The 18,851-nt window shown below is 43.6% G+C and overlaps 1 protein-coding gene across 3 annotated transcripts in view; it reads right to left on the reverse strand.

Annotated features, from left to right (window-relative positions):
- Positions 1-18,851, reverse strand: part of LOC122799289 (transmembrane protein 248-like) — a 665,932-nt gene that overhangs the window by 566,184 nt on the left and 80,897 nt on the right. For all 3 annotated transcript variants that reach the window (XM_044068247.1, XM_044068249.1, XM_044068248.1), the window contains exon 2: positions 18,240-18,413. In XM_044068247.1, the coding sequence (XP_043924182.1) occupies positions 18,240-18,398 (159 nt within the window). In that variant the 5' untranslated portion in view covers positions 18,399-18,413. The remainder of the gene's footprint in view (positions 1-18,239; positions 18,414-18,851) is intronic.

Genomic DNA, 18,851 nt, shown 5'->3' on the forward strand with positions numbered 1-18,851 from the left:
AAGAAAACCACCAGAAAGATCTAAAGTGTGGAAGAAAAAGGATGCAACTAGGGCAGAGAAGCATCAACTCATCTCAGAGATCTGAAATACCACTGTGAATAAAAAGTGCACATCGTCTTAGAGATAGGTGAAGTGTTCACCCTTAACAGAAAGGATGGAGTGAAGGAATGGACACAGGCAGCACAACGGAGGAATTTACATATCAAAGTATTCCTTCATGGAAAGGGAAAAAATCAATGGAAAAGACTACCAAAATAGGAAATCAAAAGGAAATGCAAAGGTCTCAAAAGGGCATAGATAAGTACTGAAACAGTGATGGGAAAAGCAAGAATAGTAGACAGGTAGAATGCTAAATGCATTTAAAGCAGACTAAACAGGCTTATTGCTGCCTTCTGCCATCAATGTGATATACAATTCTCAAAACCATTGCCAAATGCATATTCTGGGGTTAAGGATTGGAAAGTGTTACTGAAGAAACTCCAGAATTAAATCATCTTACCCAACTACCATAAGACACACCAGTGCTGCAAACCTACTTGTCTAAGCCCCCCTTTCAACACTTTGGAGAAAACAGTAAGAACAGCATCTCCAGTTTCCTCTAATCTGCTACAAGCGCATACATTAAGCAAAGTGTGGCTGATAGCCATATACAGTACATCTGCTGGATGGTTGTAATGAGGCTGTGATGCCTACCACTTCTACCAATATGTGACATCCCCACACTGGGCCAGTAATGGAGCCTGAATCCTCACCACTGACACTGGAGAGGGACATGCACTTGGAATACAAATGGATACGTTCAGTATTTCTAGAAGCAGACCTCTGCATCAAGCACAATTTCCCTTAAGAGCACACAGGGAACACACACAGCCCAGGGACTGATGTCTCTACATCTGTCTCCCTCCAGGTCCTCAATAACACTCCCCACTGGTACAGTTGTAGGGTTAGGTCCCTAGCTGAATGTCCAAGCCAAGTCCTCCAGCACCCTCTGTGAACCCAGTGCTTAGTGTCCCTGCCCCAAGTAGCTGACACACACACTCCTTAAGATTTCATTTTCACATACACACACCCGGTTAAGGTTGGCACAGATTACCCACTCTACCAGGTTTGCCCAGATTATATGGTAGATTCACTGCCACCAGTCAGTCACTATAAGGCTCTTAGTAATGGTATCCAATTATATGGTGCAATATTAATACTAATACAAATGATAGTAGTTAACCAAGAGAGCTGGGCCTTCGGCAGTGGCCCACACATTGTCACCAAATCAATAAAAGTACTCTCAAAATATAAGATACTTTGTACAAGGACCAGCCACAATAAATGTTTTAAATATATTTAATAATAAACATGAAAATATTGAATATATATTTACAGTAAACCACAGAGTTCAAATCACAGAAAATATTGAAATTAACATTGATGGACAGAATCAAACAAAAACACTCTAAACTAAGCCTCACTATATTCCTGACTCAAAGATAATTTCATCTGTCCCTTAATAACTTACATGGGCAAGGCAAGATGAAATACATGAGCAGTCTTTCTAGTCAGGTCCCCAAACAGAATACTCAATACTCTGAAATTTGTCTTTGTAAAATCTAAGATCACACTACACTAGGATGTGTTATGTTGTAGTATAACAACTAAGGGAACATGACTGAGGTTACCTATGAAACTCCAGTAAGTGCTGGAGATATATATATATAGTAATGTGTAATGTTTTAATGGTGAAGTAGTGTTTTTAATAGAAGGTTGAGAATAGTTATTTTTACAATTTAAACAGGCAGTCATGGAGTGCAGAATGGTATGTTTGCAGTTTTGTTCTGTGTAGTGCAATCTCGGAGGTGATGTATTTAAGTAGCAGGGGGTGTGGGGGCACAGCCCCCCACATGGGGGAGTGCAGGGAGTGTTTGCCCCGCTAGTTATGGTATGTGTAATATGGTTTGTTTTTTGTTTCTGTATGTAGTTGTGTTGGCATATATTAAATGTTGATTTCGTATGTATTTTCAATGTTATGGGATTCAATGTTTTGAGTTTTCAGTGTTTTGAATTTTCAAGATTTTGGTCTCAGTGTTTTGAATTTAAATGCTATGGCCTTTCGATGTTCTAAAGTGAATCCCTGGGAATATGCTACCCCATTTCCTGTCTTGAGAGCCCTTCTGCGCTGACATTGTTAACCCCACTACATTGCTGTACTATCATATCATATGCCTGCAAAACTAACCTTAACAACTTGGCATTTTGCTGGCTGGCTCTATGTAGTCATGTTAAGGGACTGTGGTCTGCAATTACAGTGAATTTCCTTCCATACAGACAAGGCTGAAGTTTCTGCAGTGCCCATACTATGGTTAGACATTCTTTTTCTACAGCTGCTTAACAGTCCTCCCTGGGTTGGAGTCTATGGCTGAGACATACCACTGGGTGCTCCTCTCCCTCTAAGGAAACCTGGCTAAGTACAGCCCCCACACTCATTTTTAGAAGCATCCACCTGCACAACAAATTATTTGCTGTAATCTGAAATGGTTAACACAGGGGGTCCTCCCAAAGCTCATTTAAGCTTATGGAATGCCTGCTCACATGCTGTGGTCCACACTCCCTTATCTGGCCTGTTTGTCCTTGTCAGATCTGTGAAGGGAGCAGCTAAGGTACTATAATTGGTGACAAACTTTCTGTAGTTCCCTGCTGTCCTTAAGAATGCTCTCACCTGCTTTTTTGGTAACAGGTGCAAGCCATGCCTGAATGGCTTCCACTTTGGCAGGTTCTGGTTTGATCTTACCACTCCCCACTCTATGTCCTAGGTAGGAGACCTCTGCCATACCCACCTGACATTTGCTGGGCATAATGGTCAACCCTGCCCTCTGTAGTCTTCCCAGCACCTCCCTGACATGCTGAAGGTGCTCTTGCTAGGAATGTAGAGAGCAATATTATCTAGGTAAGCAATGGCAAAATCTCCTGATCTTGCTAGGATATGACCTACCAGCCTCTGGAAAGTCATTGGGGCATTTTTCATCCCCAAGAGCATCTTTGTGAACTCATACAAGCCAAAAGGAGTCACAAAGGCTGACCTCGCTCTAGCAGTGGGAGTCAAGGGCACCTGATAGTAACCCTTGGAAAGATCAATGGTGGGAAGATACTTATCCCCTCCCAGCTGCTCTAGGGCTTCATCTGTCCTACGCATGGGGTAAGCATCAGACTCTGTGACTACTGAATTTGCTGTAGACTACACAGAACCTGGTGCTGCCATCCTTCTTTGGTACCAGCACCACTGGCGAGGCCCAGGGAACTGATGGACTCCTGGGTTATCTCTAGTTCCAACATTTCCTGCATCTCCTCCCTCAAGTGTCTGCTTGACTCTCTCAGGCACCCTATAAGGGGCCTGCTTAATAGGCCTTTGGGGTCCTGTATCCACATGGTGCTGCACCAGGTGGGTGCACCCTGGTTTCCCAGTGAACATGTCCCCCAAACTCCTGTAACACTGCTTGGATTTCTCAAATCTGGGTAGGGGATAGCTGCTGGGATACTGCTACCCCTTCCACTGAGGTGTCAGTCCAAGCCTCACTGAGATCAGTCACCAGATTCCCCTCAGACTCCTCCTGCAATCCACTGCAAATACTCAGCACAAGGACCTCCGTATCATAGTAAGGTTTCATCATGTTAACATGGTACAATTTGTGCACCTGCCTCCTGCCTAGCAGTTCTACCCATGTAGTTAACATTACTGAACTTCCTTACCAGCTTGTAGGGTCCATCCTAAGCTGCCTGCAGCTTGTTCTATTTGACAGGAATGAGAAAGTACAGTTTTGTACCTACCATTAATGTAGATGTTCGAGTGTTCACACTGCTGCAGTCATCACACTTGAGTTCGGTTAGGTAGGTGTGTGTTCGGTTAGGTAGGTGATTATGGGAAGGGTGGGCGTGCTGTGTATCACCGTAAATGTCGCAAGCGACATTTTCGACAATACACCCTTGTTTTCGAGTTTATTATTATTCGAAAATGTTCATTTTCGATGCATAAATTCGAAAATAAAGACATTATTTATTTTTACTTTCGAATTTATGATAGTAAACCCTTATCTATACCTTTCTATCCTATACAACCTTTGGGGTGTATTTGCTGGTAACTGAAGGTATTGTTTTTATTTTATATGTATATTTTTGATTAGCAATATGTATTGCCTACCTACTTGGGGGCACCTGATATCTGGGGCAAGAAAAACTAAAGAAAATGGCATTGGATGCATATTATATACCCCTGGCGCACTGACGTCAGGGAAGAAGCAACAGCAACCGACGCCGGACCAAGACTTTGGAACTCTGGCCGACTGCGGGACCGCCTGATGGCAGGATAACCAAGTGTGATGACTGCAGCAGTGTAACACGATGAACATCCATTAGATGCTGCACTACAGCATACTCTCTAGCTCGGGCATTCCTGTCATACCAGACCTTTTTCTGCAGTTGGGCTTCTGCCAGGCTCTCCTTGGCCAAGCTCATGAGTGCCTTAAGCCTTGTCCTGAGGTTTAGGACATATGCTACAATAGACTCCTTATGAGATACACACTCACCCTCCCATTCATCTTGAATTAAATCTAAAAGTTCCCCTCGCCCTATGTCCATACAACTCAAAGGGTGAAAAACCTGTGGATTCCTGGGGAACCTCTCTGTAAGCAAACAGGTGGGGCAAATATTTGTCCCAGTCCCTCAAACTACTCTGCAAATGCCCTTGGCATGGACTTGAGTGCAGATGTTAACCTCTCAACAAGACCATTAGTCTGGGGATGGTAGGGGATTGCCTTTAGGTGCTTCACCCCACAGTACTTCCACAGACAAGCCAGCAGGTCTGACATGAAATTGGCACCTCTTTCAGCAGGCTAGATTTCCCCAAAAGAAATACTGACTGACAATCTCCAACAAAGCATTTGCCACCTTTTCTACTTCAATGGAGGACAGAGCCACTGCCTGGTAGCATAAACTACCACTAGGATATACTTTTTCCCTGTGGAACTTGGGGTACTCAGAGGCCCCACAATATCCACAGCTACCCTCTGAAATGGCTCCTCAATTACAGGCAAAGGTATCAAAGGAGCTTTCACCTTGTTTCCTGCCTTGCCTACCTTTTGGTACTGCGCATAGGTCCTGCAGTACCCTGTTACATCTCTGAAATCCCAGGCCAATAGAAGTTCTGCATAATACGTCTCTTTGTATGCTTTATGCCCAAATGACCTGCAAAGGGAATATCATGGGCTATGGCTAAAAGTGTAATCACCCTCTAGCCCTCCCCTCAGGGATCCACTCTCAATACAGTAACCCTTTGTCTCAGTATACAGATTCCCCCTTCATTTGAGAATCAGATGCCTCACTAGCTACCTCCCTCAGACCTTGTAATGTAGGATCTGAGAGCTGAACTTTTCTCAACTATCTGTTAGTAACCCTTCCAAGCTCCCCTTCCATAGGAAGTAGGGCATCCTCTAACAGTGGTGTGTCACTGTCAGCCTGGGTACTAGTACTACTCACCTCTGCTCTTGCAGTCACTCTGTCCAAGGGAACATCCAGTACCCAGAAGCAGCTGTGGTTCACCTTCAGTCTCACTGCTACAGGGTAGCTCCCTCCCTGAAGTAACCACCTCACCAGTCCTGGCTGCAAGTTTGCGGTCTGTCTGGGTCTCTCCCAGGCTACCAGATCCACATGCTTGTTTCTCAAAGCCGGACTGCGTGTAACTGCATACACACATGGTACTGCATTATCAAAAGTCATTCCCTATCAGGACATCTGCAGGGATATCTGCAAACACACCTACTTGCTGGCTTCCTTTTCCACCCTCCCAGTCAAGGTGAACCCTAGCCAAAGGTATTTGGAATGGGGTGCCTCTCTAAAGCTCTAACTGGAATACACTGCCCAAGCAAGTAGTGCTCCTATGTAATCATTACAGACTTCACAATGGTTAGGTCAGAGGCAGCCTCTCTCTTAGCAATGGCCTCTTTCCCATTCACTAAGATAGGATATAACCTTTTGTGGTAGTCTGGTACCCTTGTTGTCTCAAGACAACCTACTGTTGGCATTTTGTCACTCTCACTTACTGTCTCTCCCACATTTTGTTCCCTACCTTGCCTCTGTGGACATCTATATGCTAAATGGCCCCACTGGTTGCATTTAAAACATGTAATCCTATGTCCTGGATGTGTATCTGGTCTAGTGGTTTCTCCTGCTACTGACAGACTCTGTTGGGGCAGTCTGGGCTGCCCACCACGGGTTCCCTGAGACCCATGAGTAGCACTGGGTGTCCCTTTCCTGTGCAGTGATGTCATGCTTGCTAGGTATAGGTCTCCCTTCTTCCCCAACTCATCTACAGTATTGCATTGTCTATCAGCTAACCAGATTCTCATGTCCTCAGGCAAAGTGCTAAGGGCATGTTCCTTCACCAAAAGGTCTGCCAGCCTTTCAAAAGTGGTGACGTGACATCCACTCACCCACATATCAAAATAAGTGCTTAGTTCAGCAACATATATACACCTGCCTTGTGTCTATACTCACAAAACTTTTTCCTATAAGCTTCAAGTGTTAACTTAAAAAATTCTAGCAAACAGTTCTTTACAACATTATAATGTAAACAGCATCAGACAGCTTGGAAAGAACAGTTACAGCTTTACCACGGAGTAAGGGGGTCAGAAATCTTACCCAGAGCCCTTGGTCAACATTATACTGTTTACATACACTCTCAAACATATCAATGAAACTATCAAAATTATCCTCCTCTGCAAATTGTGGAAGAAATTTACTGACCTTTGTTACTTCTGGGGTTTGGTTACTCCCTTCCCCATTCCCTCCATGAATCTGGCGAAGAGTCAGCATCTCCTTTTCATGTTCTCTCTGCTTCTCCTTCTCCTCAGCTTCCAGATGTTGCAGTTTCTCATTCTCCTCAGCCTTCAGATGTCTCAGTCCCTCTGCTGTTTCTATTTCCAAATGTTTGATCTTCAACTCAAATCTCTAACTCCAGTGTTGAAGTCCTCTGTGGAAAGGCTGAGGATTTTCTGAAAGTTGCACATCTCCATAGCCAGTCTGATTATCCACCTGGTTGTTCTTCTCTGATACAGCTGTGACTAAAGCTGCAATCATGTTTGCTTTAGTCAGGTTGCCATGCACCAGTCCTTTAGCATGGCACATCTCAGCCAACTGGGTCCTCATCAGCTCGTCATACTCTGCTGACATGCTTGCCTGCTCTCCCTGACTAAGTTAAATAAATAAATAAATAAATAAAATAATTGTGATATGAATGTTCACTGCATGGCTAGTTTAGAGTACAAAAACACCTTCAGTGACCACTGTACACAGCTACAGGAATTCAATATCCACACCACTACAAGCCAATCAATATGTGATGTGACTATCTCACCACAGTCAACCAATTAATAGGTGATGTGGCTATCCCACCACTGCCAAACAATATGTGACACCCCGGCACTGGCCCAGTAATGAAGGAGCCTCAATCCTCACCACCAGCATCAGTGAGTGATGTGCACATTGGGAGGATGACAAGTACACACACAGTAAAGTACAATTTCCTTTAAGAGCACACAGAGATCACAGTCAGTCTGGGGCTGGTTTCTCCCTCTCTCTCCAGATCCCCAATATGAGTCCCCACTGGCACAGTTACAGGGTTAAGATCTCAGCTGAGTGGTCAAGCCAAAACCTCCAGCACCCTCTCTGTCCAACTAGTGCTTCGTGTACCTGCCCAAGTAGCTAACACACACACACACTTTGAGATTTGATTTATATACAAACACACAGACACTCCTGAGGAAGGCTGGCACAGGTTTACTAGCTATGCCGCCTTCTGCCCAGACTTATAAGGTAGTAATCAGTACCACCAACCAGCTGTTAACTACTTTTAAGGCCCTTACCAAAGGGTGCCCATTCTTACTGTGTAATGTAAGTGTGACCAACAGCAAGGCTACTGGAGCTGCCTATATAGCGTCACCAAATACATATGCAAGTACTACAAGAGCTTAAATATCGCTAAACAAACCAGCCACAATTAAAACGTTTCCATATATTTAATAATAAAAGCACAGTACAATAATAACTCAGCACAGTGACAGAGTTCAGAATCACAAGAAATATTTTAAAACAACATTGCAGGACAGTCTCAAAGAGAAAATATCTATACTAATCTTACTACATTCATATCTATCTCTAAGACAGATTACTGTAATCAAGTACTTACTATTAGCAAAGCAGAAGTGCTGATGAGAGGATGTTTCTAGGTCAACGACAAATACAAAATCCACAGACTCATTCTCTGAGATAGTTATTAAATTAATAATACACACTACTGCTGGGTCAGCTGGATGACATCACTATTTGTCACCTGCCTTCAATTCCCAGGCTAAACGGATACCAACAGAATTTAACATTTCACTGTGAAAAAGACTTGTCTCTCAGAAGTTAGCCTAAAACTGGAAGTCGTAAAACAATTAACAATTTAACATTTAAAACCTAGTAATTATTTCCGCTTCCAGACAACAGGAAAACCTCTAGCTGTAGACATAGTGTCTGCTTGCTGCACTGAAACACAGTCGTAAAACTCTTTGCTTTTCAACTTATTTCCTTGAAGGTTTGCAAGTTAACTCTGTATGTTCCAAATATACTCCCAAAACATACATTTGCACAGGTATATACATTTCTGATCATTTCCAGTAGGGTACACGGTGGATACATTCTTGAAGCCCAGTACATAACATGACGTTCAACACAAACTTCTGCACCACTAGTTTAATATCCACATAACATATGGTTCTCTTACATTTGTAAGACAAGCCTATGGATAATATTAATATTCACAAGTGACATGATTTACAAAATTCCAGATAGCTGGGCTGGCAGCCTCACACTACCACCTGTTGTATCACCTCACCTTCTAGCCCTCCCTCAGGGGTCAACACTATACAGCAACCCTTTGTTCCAGTATACAGATTCCTCATTTTCGTGAGAATTGGGTGCCTGCTAGCCAACTCCTTCAAGCCTCTAAGTGTAGGGTCTGAGAGCTGAGCTGTCAAATGTCTTTGTAACTCTTCCACAGGAAGTCTGGTATTCTTTGACAATGGTGCCTCACTGTCAGCCTGGGTACTACCACTCACCTCTACACTTGCAGTCACTCTGTCCAAAGGAACATCAGTACCCACCAGCAGCTGTGGCTCACCTTCAGTATCACTGCTACAAAGTAGCTCCATCTCTGAAGTATCCACATCACCAGTCCTGGCTTCAGATGTGCAGTCTGTTTGGGTTGCCCCCAGGTTACCAGACCCACAGGCCTGTCTCCAAGCCTGACCGCGGATCACTGCATGTGCACAAGGTACTGCATTATCAAAAACATTCTTTACCAAGACATCTTCAGGGATATTCTCAAATAGGTCTACTTTAGTAGACTGAACATTGACTTACCCTACTTTCATATTACAGACACAAAAAAGCAGACAACTGCATAACACACACATCCTGGAACTCTGACTTCCCACTCCAGGTAAATAACTGCTTGGCCATCCTGAAAAAAAAAAAAAAAAGACAGAAGGAAATTAAACCCATCCATGTGGGGGCTGTGCCCCCCACACCCCCCTAACTAAACATACCAACTCAGAGATCGCACTACCACAGGGGTAAGGGACAAATTTCAACAGGGTGGCCAAGCGATTACTTACCTACAGTAGAATGTTGGTGTTCCGGGACATCAGTGTTATGCGGTTGTCTGCCTTTTCTCTCTATAATACGAAAGTCAAGTAAGTGAACGTTTGGTCTACTGACATAAACCCCCTCAAACACACTTACTTGATTGCGTCCTATCCACCCTCCTAGTCAAAGTGAACCCTGGCCAAAGGCAGTTGGAATGGGATCCCTCCTAAAGCTCTGACTAGAATGAACTGCCCAAGCAAGTACTGCTCCTCTTTAAACCACCGCAGGCTTCACAATGGTTATGTCCAAAGCTCTCTGTCTTGGCAGTGGCCTGTTTTCCATCCACCATGATTGAATATAAATGCTACTAGTAGTTTGGTACCCCTATTTTCTCCAGACAACTTACCACAGGCATTCTGTTATTCCCACTTGCTGGCTTCCCAGTCTTGCCTCCCTGGACATCTATATGCTACATGGCCCTACTGGTTACATTTAAAACATTTAACCCTTGTTCCTGGCCATGTACCTTAACTAGTGGCTTCCCCTGTTACTGGTAAACTCTGTTGGGGCAGTTTAGGCTGCCCATAATGGGCTCCCCTATATCCATGTGCAGCACAGGGTATCCCTTTCCTGTGCAGTGATATCCTGCTTGCTAGGTATAGATCCCACTTTCCCCCAACATTTCATTTACAGAGTTGCATTCCCTGTCTGCCAGCCAGATTCTCATGTCCTCAGGCAAAATGCTAAGGGCTTGTTCCCTCAACAAAAGGTGCCAGCCCTTAAAAAGTGGTGACCCGTCACCCACTCACCCAACTATGAAAACAAGTGCTTAGTTCAGCAGTATTATCACATACACTTTCACCTGCTTTGCGTCTGTGCTGACAAAACTTTTTTCTGTATGCTTCAGGTGTTTTACCAATGTAATAAACAGTGCTTAATTTTATCATAATCTAAACAGTCAGTATCACACAATTTAGAAATAGCAGTTAAAGCTTTACCATGGAGTAAGGTGGTTAGGAACCGTACCAAGAGCCCTTGGTCAACATTACACTCTTTCTATATAGATATATATATATATATATATATATATGCACACACGCACACACACACACACACACACACACACACACACACACACACACACACACACACACACACACACACTAAAACTATCAAAATCACCACCTTCTTGGTATTCGGGAACATGTTTACTGACCTTTATTGCTGCTGGGGTATGGTTACTCCTTTCCCATTTACTTCTATGACCCTGGTGAAGAGTCAGCATTTCCTTTTCATGTAGCCTCTGCCTCTCATTTTCTTCAGCTTGCAGAAGTCTTAGTCTCTTTCTTCAGCCTCCAAATGCCACATTTGCTCTGCTGATTCTAATTCCAGCCGTTTGGCCTCCAGTTCAAGTCTCTAACGCCAGACAGGTGTTTAAGTCCTCTGAGAAAAAGCAGAACTGCCCTGTTTCTGAGAGCTGCAAGTCCCCATCAACAGACTGGTTATCCTCCTGGTTGTTGGTCTGTACTGTAGCTGTGAATAAGGCTGCAATCATTTCCCATTTAGTCAGGCTGGCATGCACCAGTCCTTTGGATGGCACATCTCAGCCAAGTGGTTCTTTGTCAGTTTGCTATAATCCTCTGCGGACATCCTTGCCTGGTCTTCCTGCATAACTAAGCTAACAAAGTAAATAAATAAAATTACTGTGATATGGAACTTTGAATGTCTACCGTGTGGCTGCAGAGTGTACACCTTTAATGACAACTGCTTACAGGCTACAGGAATTGAATATCCACACCACTGCTCAACAATGCATGAGCATGTGATGATCCCACCGCTGGCAAACAATATGTGATGGCCACCACTGGCAAACAATATGCAACGTTCCCAAGCTGGGCCAGTAATCAAGGAGCCAGAACCCTCACCAATGACACTGGAGAGGAACATGCACTTCGAATACAAATGGACATAGGTTCATACTAGGCCATCTGTCCTAGGGCATTTATAAGCCTAGCCAGTGTGTTTGGCTTTCGCCACCCATTTTAAATTAATTTTGCTATGCCCTTTTTTGAGGTTAGTATACTGTGCCTCTGTCGAACAGTGACACAGAAGTGATACCCGGAGTAAACCTACGATCTCCCATCCACTTATCAAGATTCCTCTTGAACAGAGGAAATGAGGGACTCTGCCTAACCTGGAATGGGATTTTATTCCAGAGTGAAGAAAGCCTCTGGGTTATGAATCTGTCCCTCCAGCATGTCCTATTTATTTCGGTGCTGAGGTTCAAGTCTCTCGAGCACGTAGCTCGATGGGATTTGTATTTTCTGAGGTGCAGCATGTCCATTAATTCCGGGTTGGACATGGCTTTATACATCAGGCACAGATCGCCTCTGAGCAGGCGGTATGCCACTGAGTAGAGCTGGAGTTTCTTTAACCGGGCAGCATATGGCATCTGTTTGAGCCCTTTGATCCTCTTGGTGAGGTACTTTTGGGGTCTTTCCAGTTGCTGCAGGTGTCTGGCAAGGTAAATCTCAAAAGGGGTATTGTACTCAATTATGGGCCTGATGAGGGATGAGTAAAGAGGCACGATGACCTCTCCTGATCTAGATGTGGATTAGGTGGGCTATATAAAATGTTTTTCTAACCACTTTGGCCACGTGGTTGTCAAATGAGAGATTGCTATCAACTTGGGTCCCCAGGTCCCTAATTACTTCTTCTGTACTTAATGGATTACCACCTATGTAGTAATTTGTGGGCACTTTGTTTTTGCCAAAGTGGATGACTATACACTTTTTGGCGTTTAGCTTGAGGCCATGGCTCTGGCACCAGTTGTCTGTTTCTATGAGGCCCTTTTGGAGGATGCTTGTGTCAGCTGGAGAGTCTATTATGGCACCCAGTTTGCAGTCATCTGCGAACTTGGTCAGCCACAGTCCTTCCATGTTGGCCTGTACTTCCGAGAAATATATACCGAAAAAGAGAGGTCCCAGGACTGAGCCTTGTGGGACGCCACTTGTAACTGGTTTGAAGTCTGACATGGCTCCAGCAATTCTAACCATGTGGGTTCTGTCCTTGAGCCAGTTTGCAACCCATCTAGTGACATAGGGGTTATCCCCTATCTATAATGCCTGAGTGGGGTATTGTATCGAAGGCTTTTGTGAGGTCCAGGTAGGCTGTGTGGACCACCTTCCCCTCGTCAACGGCCTTGGTGACTGTTTCAAAGAAATCAACCAGGTTTAAGAGGCAGGATCTGCCCTTAACAAAGTCTAACTGGGTAGGATCCAGTGTCTGTAGGTCCCCAATATCTTTATTTATGAGGTCCATGATGATCCTTTCCATAGCTTTGCAGACCAAGCTAGTCAGTCTTATGGGGCAATAGTTTCAAGGATCCATTGAGGCACCACCTTTGTGGAGAGGGACCACTGTTGCTGTATGCCACTCTTTGGGTACATATCCTGTAGTAAGGCTGAGATTGAACAGTAGTATTATGTTTGGGTTTAGCTCTTCTTGGAGTTCATGTAGGACGCAGCCCGGGACACCGTCTGGTCCCACTGATGCTGTGTTTTTTGCTTTGGAGAGGGCGGCTCTTACCTTGAGCATCTGAGATATCAGGGGGGTAGCACTTTGCTGGGATAGATATTTGCCCTTTTGGTGGGGGGGGGTTGCGCTGAACCTGTCAGCTAGGATGTTGGCAATGTCTGTGGGTTCGGTGTATTTTTTTGTCATTTTGGACTAATTCTGAGCATATCTGGGAATTCCCACCCATGTTCCTAACATAACTAAAGAAAGCCTTGTGATTATCCTTAGTGTCCTGTGCAATTTTTATCTCGAGGCTGGCCTTAGACGATTTTATGAGTGCCCGTAGTTTTTTGCTAATACTGATCAGACACGCCTTCCCTTTTTGAGATTTTGCTCTATCATGTAGTAGCTTCCTTCTTCTATTGTATAGTTTGTTTATGGCTGGGGTCCACCAGTCAGGACGTCTGCCTTTGGAGGATTGGGTCTTGGTTTTATTTGGGATTGCATGATCCATACATTCATGAAGGTGTTCATAGAATGTGTTTATAAAGGATTCTGCGGTCTGGGCCATATTTCCCAGAGGCCCGGGGGCTTTGAAGGATTCCACCTCGGTTTTGAGGAGTGTGAAATTTGCTTTGGAGAAGTTTTTCACTGTGGTTTTCTGGGCAGGGGGTGGGGTCGGGATGCGAATATCCAATGAGATTAGTTTATGGTCTGATCTTACCAGTGAGGGATACACTTCTGGTCTACAGCATAGAGTCCCCATGTTGGTGATGATCAGGTCCAGTATATTTTCCCCCTTGTGGGAGTGATAACAAGTTGTTCCATATCATTTGAGTTTATAAATTCTAGGAACCTTTGGGCTAGGGTGTTGGAGATAGAATAATGCTCCCAGTTTATGTTTGGGTAGTTGAAGTCGCCCAATATAATGGTGTTTGGAGAGACCTTCCTATTTTCCAGTGTTCTCAGGAAGGCCAAGTGGGGTTCCTGGGTTTGGCAGCGTGGTCTGTAGCAGGCTATAAACTGGAAGGCAGTTTTACCCACTGATAGTTGCACATGGATAGTCTCTGATGCTTCGTGCTGTGCCACCAACCTGGAGGTGTGGGTATCTTTGACGAATATTGATACTCCCCCCTCCTTTTGTGGTTCGGTCCAAGTTTTGGGGCCGAAAAGCATGGTATGATGTATAACCTGGTAGTACTGGGGTGCTCTCGGGAGCCTTGAACCAAGTTTCTGTTACTGCACAGATATCGATGTTCTCCATGTTAAGGACAGTTTCGAGTGCGTACATCTTGAGGTTTTGACTTCTGGCGTCGAGTAGCATTACTCTTAGTTTCTTATCCCTTGTGATACCTATGGAGGTGGGTTTATCTTTTGAGCCTCGTCTAAAAAAGGCACTATGGGGTTAGCAAGAGCCTTTGCCAACATCCAAAAGCCCAGGGGTGACAGGTGCAAGCCGTCCCTAGTGAAGCATCATGGCTTGTCGAGCATGTCATCCCAGGCTGACAGACATTGGATCCCCTTTGAATGACACCAATACCTAAGCCAATTGTTGAAATTGATCATCTTGTCTTCATACTGTGGCATCATTCTTGGTGAGGGTAAGATGCTACTCAAGGTCAGGGTCATACCGGCCTGGGCTACATGCTCAGAGAGCTCCTCTATGTCTCTTTTCATGTAGTCCAGGGAGGTACATCTCAGATCATTCACACCAGCATGGACAATGACTGAGTCATATTTGTACTTGCCTTTGAGTGACCTGAGTGCTTGTGTTATGTGGCGGATCCTAGCGCCCGACAGGCAGCTCACCGTGACCTTCTCCTTGTTCAGCCTGGTGAGCAGGATGTCAGTGTGCCTGATGATAGAGTCACCTATTACAAGTGTATCAGGTGTGTTGTTTAGCCTTAAGGGTTGTGACTGTTCGGCACACTGGCTTTGTGAGCTATTGGGGTAGCAGTTGCTTGGTGTCTGCTTTAGAGGTCTCTGCTGCTTAGGCAGATTTTTATTTAGAGCCTCCGAGTATGTTTTTGTGTGCTTATGTGTTTGGTTTGCTGTCGTGGTAGCTCTATGTGAGACTGGAATTGTAGTGAGTGTGGTTTCCTTCTCCTCCTGACTGGTTACGCCAGTACTGAGTTGAGAGAGCTTAGCCTCAAGTTTGGCTATATGGTTGCATCTCTCACATGTGTTGGAATTTGTTGGGAGGAGGAGAGGGTTGTCTGTGTACATGAGGCAGTTGTAACATTGCTTCAAGATTCCCAGATTCACCAGCTGGACCGGAGAGGAGATTGACAACTGACCTTTGGACATGCTAGAATAGTATTGGGAATTCCTTTATAATTGAAAAAAGGGTCAATGGGGAACAAGGTCCTCAAGGGGAGTTTGTGAGGTGTAGTGCTTTTAATTTTTTAGTGCCGACTGATATAATTGCTTTAGTGAGCAAGTGCCAGGTAACTTAAATGCCATGTGTTACAGGTAACTTAAATGCAAAAACGACAAACAGTAACTTTCTTTCAAGTGAAACAAGGAAATAAGTACAGTAAGCAATGCAGATATCAATAGGGATCCACAGAAGCGCTGAAAAGCCAAGTTTTAGGTGGAATTAGCGTTTCAGGGAAATAACAAGCATACAAACAAAGCTAGATTCAGCAGGCCTGGATCTAGTCTATGCTACAGTAAACAAGGTGTACCAATTTCAGTAAGTAACAGTTCAAATATGCAGGCACTAGAAGTCTTTAACCAGAAATTGCCAGCTCAGAAGGGCAGAGTCCAGCCTCTCCTCCCACAAGAGTGCAGACCACGAACCTTCTTAATGTAAAATAACTGGCCTGAAGCCCAAGTGCTTAAACCAGAACTAATACACTTTTAGAATAACAGACACTGAGCCCTCAATCAGCAGTTCCCAACTTAGAAGGATGTAAGCTACCTGTCCTGCCACCACAGTGCAGGCCACAAACCTTCCTAATGTAAAACAACTGGTCTGAAGCCCAAGTGCTTAATCCAAAAGACTTAGAATGATAGCTACACTTTAATCAAGTTACTACCAAGCAGTAATAAATACAATTGAATACTTTAAAGAATGCCTGGATTAGTGCTCAAGTTATACAAACAAAGCTAGATTCAGCAGGCCTGGATCTAGTCTATGCTACAGCAAACAAGGTGTACAAATTTCAGTAAGAAGCAATTCAAATATGCAGGCACTATAAGCCTTTAACCAGAAATTCCCAGCTCAGAAGGGCAGAGCCCAGCCTCTCCTCCCACAAGAGTGCAGACCACGAGCCCTCAATGTAAAATAACTGGCCTGAAGCCCAGGTGCTTAAACCAGAATTAATACACTTTTAGAATAACAGACACTGAGCCCTCAATCAGCAGTTCCCAACTTAGAAGAATGTAAGCTACCTGTTCTGCCACTACAGTGCAGACCACAAACCTTCTTAATGTAAAACAACTGGTCTGAAGTCCAAGTGCTTAAACTAAAAGGCTTAGAATGAGTTACACCAAGCAGTAATAAATACAACTGAGTACTTTTAAGATGACGCAAAAGCAAAATAAAGTAGGAAAAAACACAAATACAGTAAAAAAGCAGATAATTTTTTTTTTTTTGAGCGAGCAAATGAGATGGGCCCAGGAGTTACAGGACAAAAACAAGTGCAAATACAGGCCTTCAAATTAGAAAGTTGAGAGAGATGGAAGACCGCCCAAATGGCCAATAACTACAAATTCTGGGCCAGAACCACTCCCTATGTGGTAGACAGGTTACCTAATGCTTACCACTCCCACTGATACGCTAGAAGGCTTCCCTCCAACACAGAAGGGCTTGGGGGGCTCAGAAGCTTACAAACAGTCCTGGATACAGCAAATCTGTATCTGGAACACTAATTACAGGAAAGGTAGGAAACAGGCTTACAATTTTTTTTTTTTTTTTAGAAAAGTAGCAAAAACAGTAGTAAAAAACAATTCACGTGCAGTGCAAGCTGGCATACTTAAGTATGTAGCAATATTAGTCCACACACGGTTTGAAAAAAATGTAATTAAATTAAAAAGGACTAAAAGCAAGTGCAGAAAGGGTTTATTATGTAGAACGCGGTAAAGAGATGGGACTGGGGGGAGTGTCCTAGATCAAATCTACAGTGGGGCGGGCACTGCAAAAGCCACCAAATTTAAACTACAACCAAGAACATACTCAGTATTTCCAGATGCAGACCTAGCTACAAACACAATTTCCCTTACGAGCACACAGGGAATACACTCAGCCTGGGGTCTGGATGTCTCTATATCGGTCTCCCTCCAGGTCCCCAATAAGACTCCCCACTAGAACAGCTGTAGGGTTAGGTCGTCAGCAGTGTGTCCAAGCCAAGTCATCCACTTTGTGAACCCAGTGCTTCATGTTCCTGCCCCAAGTAGCTGACACACAATAACACAAACACCTGGGAAAGGCTGGCACAGATTACCTGCACTACCAGCTTTGCCCAGACTATAAGGTAGAGTCACTGCAACCAATCAGTTATTATAAAGTTCTTACAAAAGGTACACAATTATATGGTACAATATTAATACTAATATAAAAGACAGTAGTTGACCAAGACAGCTAGGCCTTCTGGAGTGGCCCACATATTGTCATCAAATACAAGTACTCTCAAAGGTTAGATACTTTTTAAAAGGACTAGCCACAATAAAAGTTTTAAGTATATTTAATAATAAAAGAACGTGAAAATATTGAATATAATTTTACAGTAAATCACAGAGTTCAAATCATAGAAAAAAAGGAAATTAACATTGATGGAAAGACACCGACAAGTAAAGAAAAACACACACACTCTAAACTAAGCTTCACTATTCTTGACTGAATCCAGGAGAATGTACTGTTCCCTAATTCAGTTTGATATACGAATGACAAACTTCTAATACATTTTTAACACAAGCATCTTATACAAATCAGTTTGATATTCAAAAGACATTTCATTCTTTACAAAACTCCAGCTGGCTATGCTGGTACTTGCAGATATGACAGAGGAGTAAAATGTTGACTCAGTCACACAACAAATGTCTTCTTTCATTACCTGTTCAACGTCAGGGTCACGGACTGCATGAGTTTCAACATAAACTGCAAAAGCGATAAAAGCAGATGCAATAGTCAGAAGACAGAGAAAAAACACAACCAGTGGTGGGCGATGGGTCAGACAATTCTGCACATTCTCCACGGGATACAAGGTGACCATAGCAGCCTTCCCCACCTGTAAAATAAAAAAGACAATATGGTGTGCTTAACATTTCTTTCACGGCATTATTTGTTCATCTTTTAACACTAGCACTTCCATGTTCAAATCTATCTATTCCATGTGACAAGCCACATTAATATTGCAGACCGCCCAACAGAAACATCTTAATTTTCCCCCATAGCACAAAATGAGAGAGAGATTTATGTTGATGCATTTGACTGTTTAACAAGATTAAGACCTTGAACAAAGACAAATATACTTCATAAAAGGAGCACATCTTTCTATTTGGAAAAAGAAATCAGTGTAAAAGAGAGAGAGATGTTGATTTGCCTGTTGGAATAAGCATATACACATTTTTTGTGGAGTGCAGTTATTTCAAAGAAGTCCAAGGCCATTTTGTCTTAAGATTCTTTACACCTTGTCAGTATAATGTTGTCCTTTCTCCAGGATGGC

Source organism: Protopterus annectens, chromosome 4.part0 (assembly GCF_019279795.1).
Source record: "Protopterus annectens isolate FY-2018-M chromosome 4.part0, PAN1.0, whole genome shotgun sequence".
NCBI lineage: Eukaryota > Metazoa > Chordata > Ceratodontiformes > Protopteridae > Protopterus > Protopterus annectens.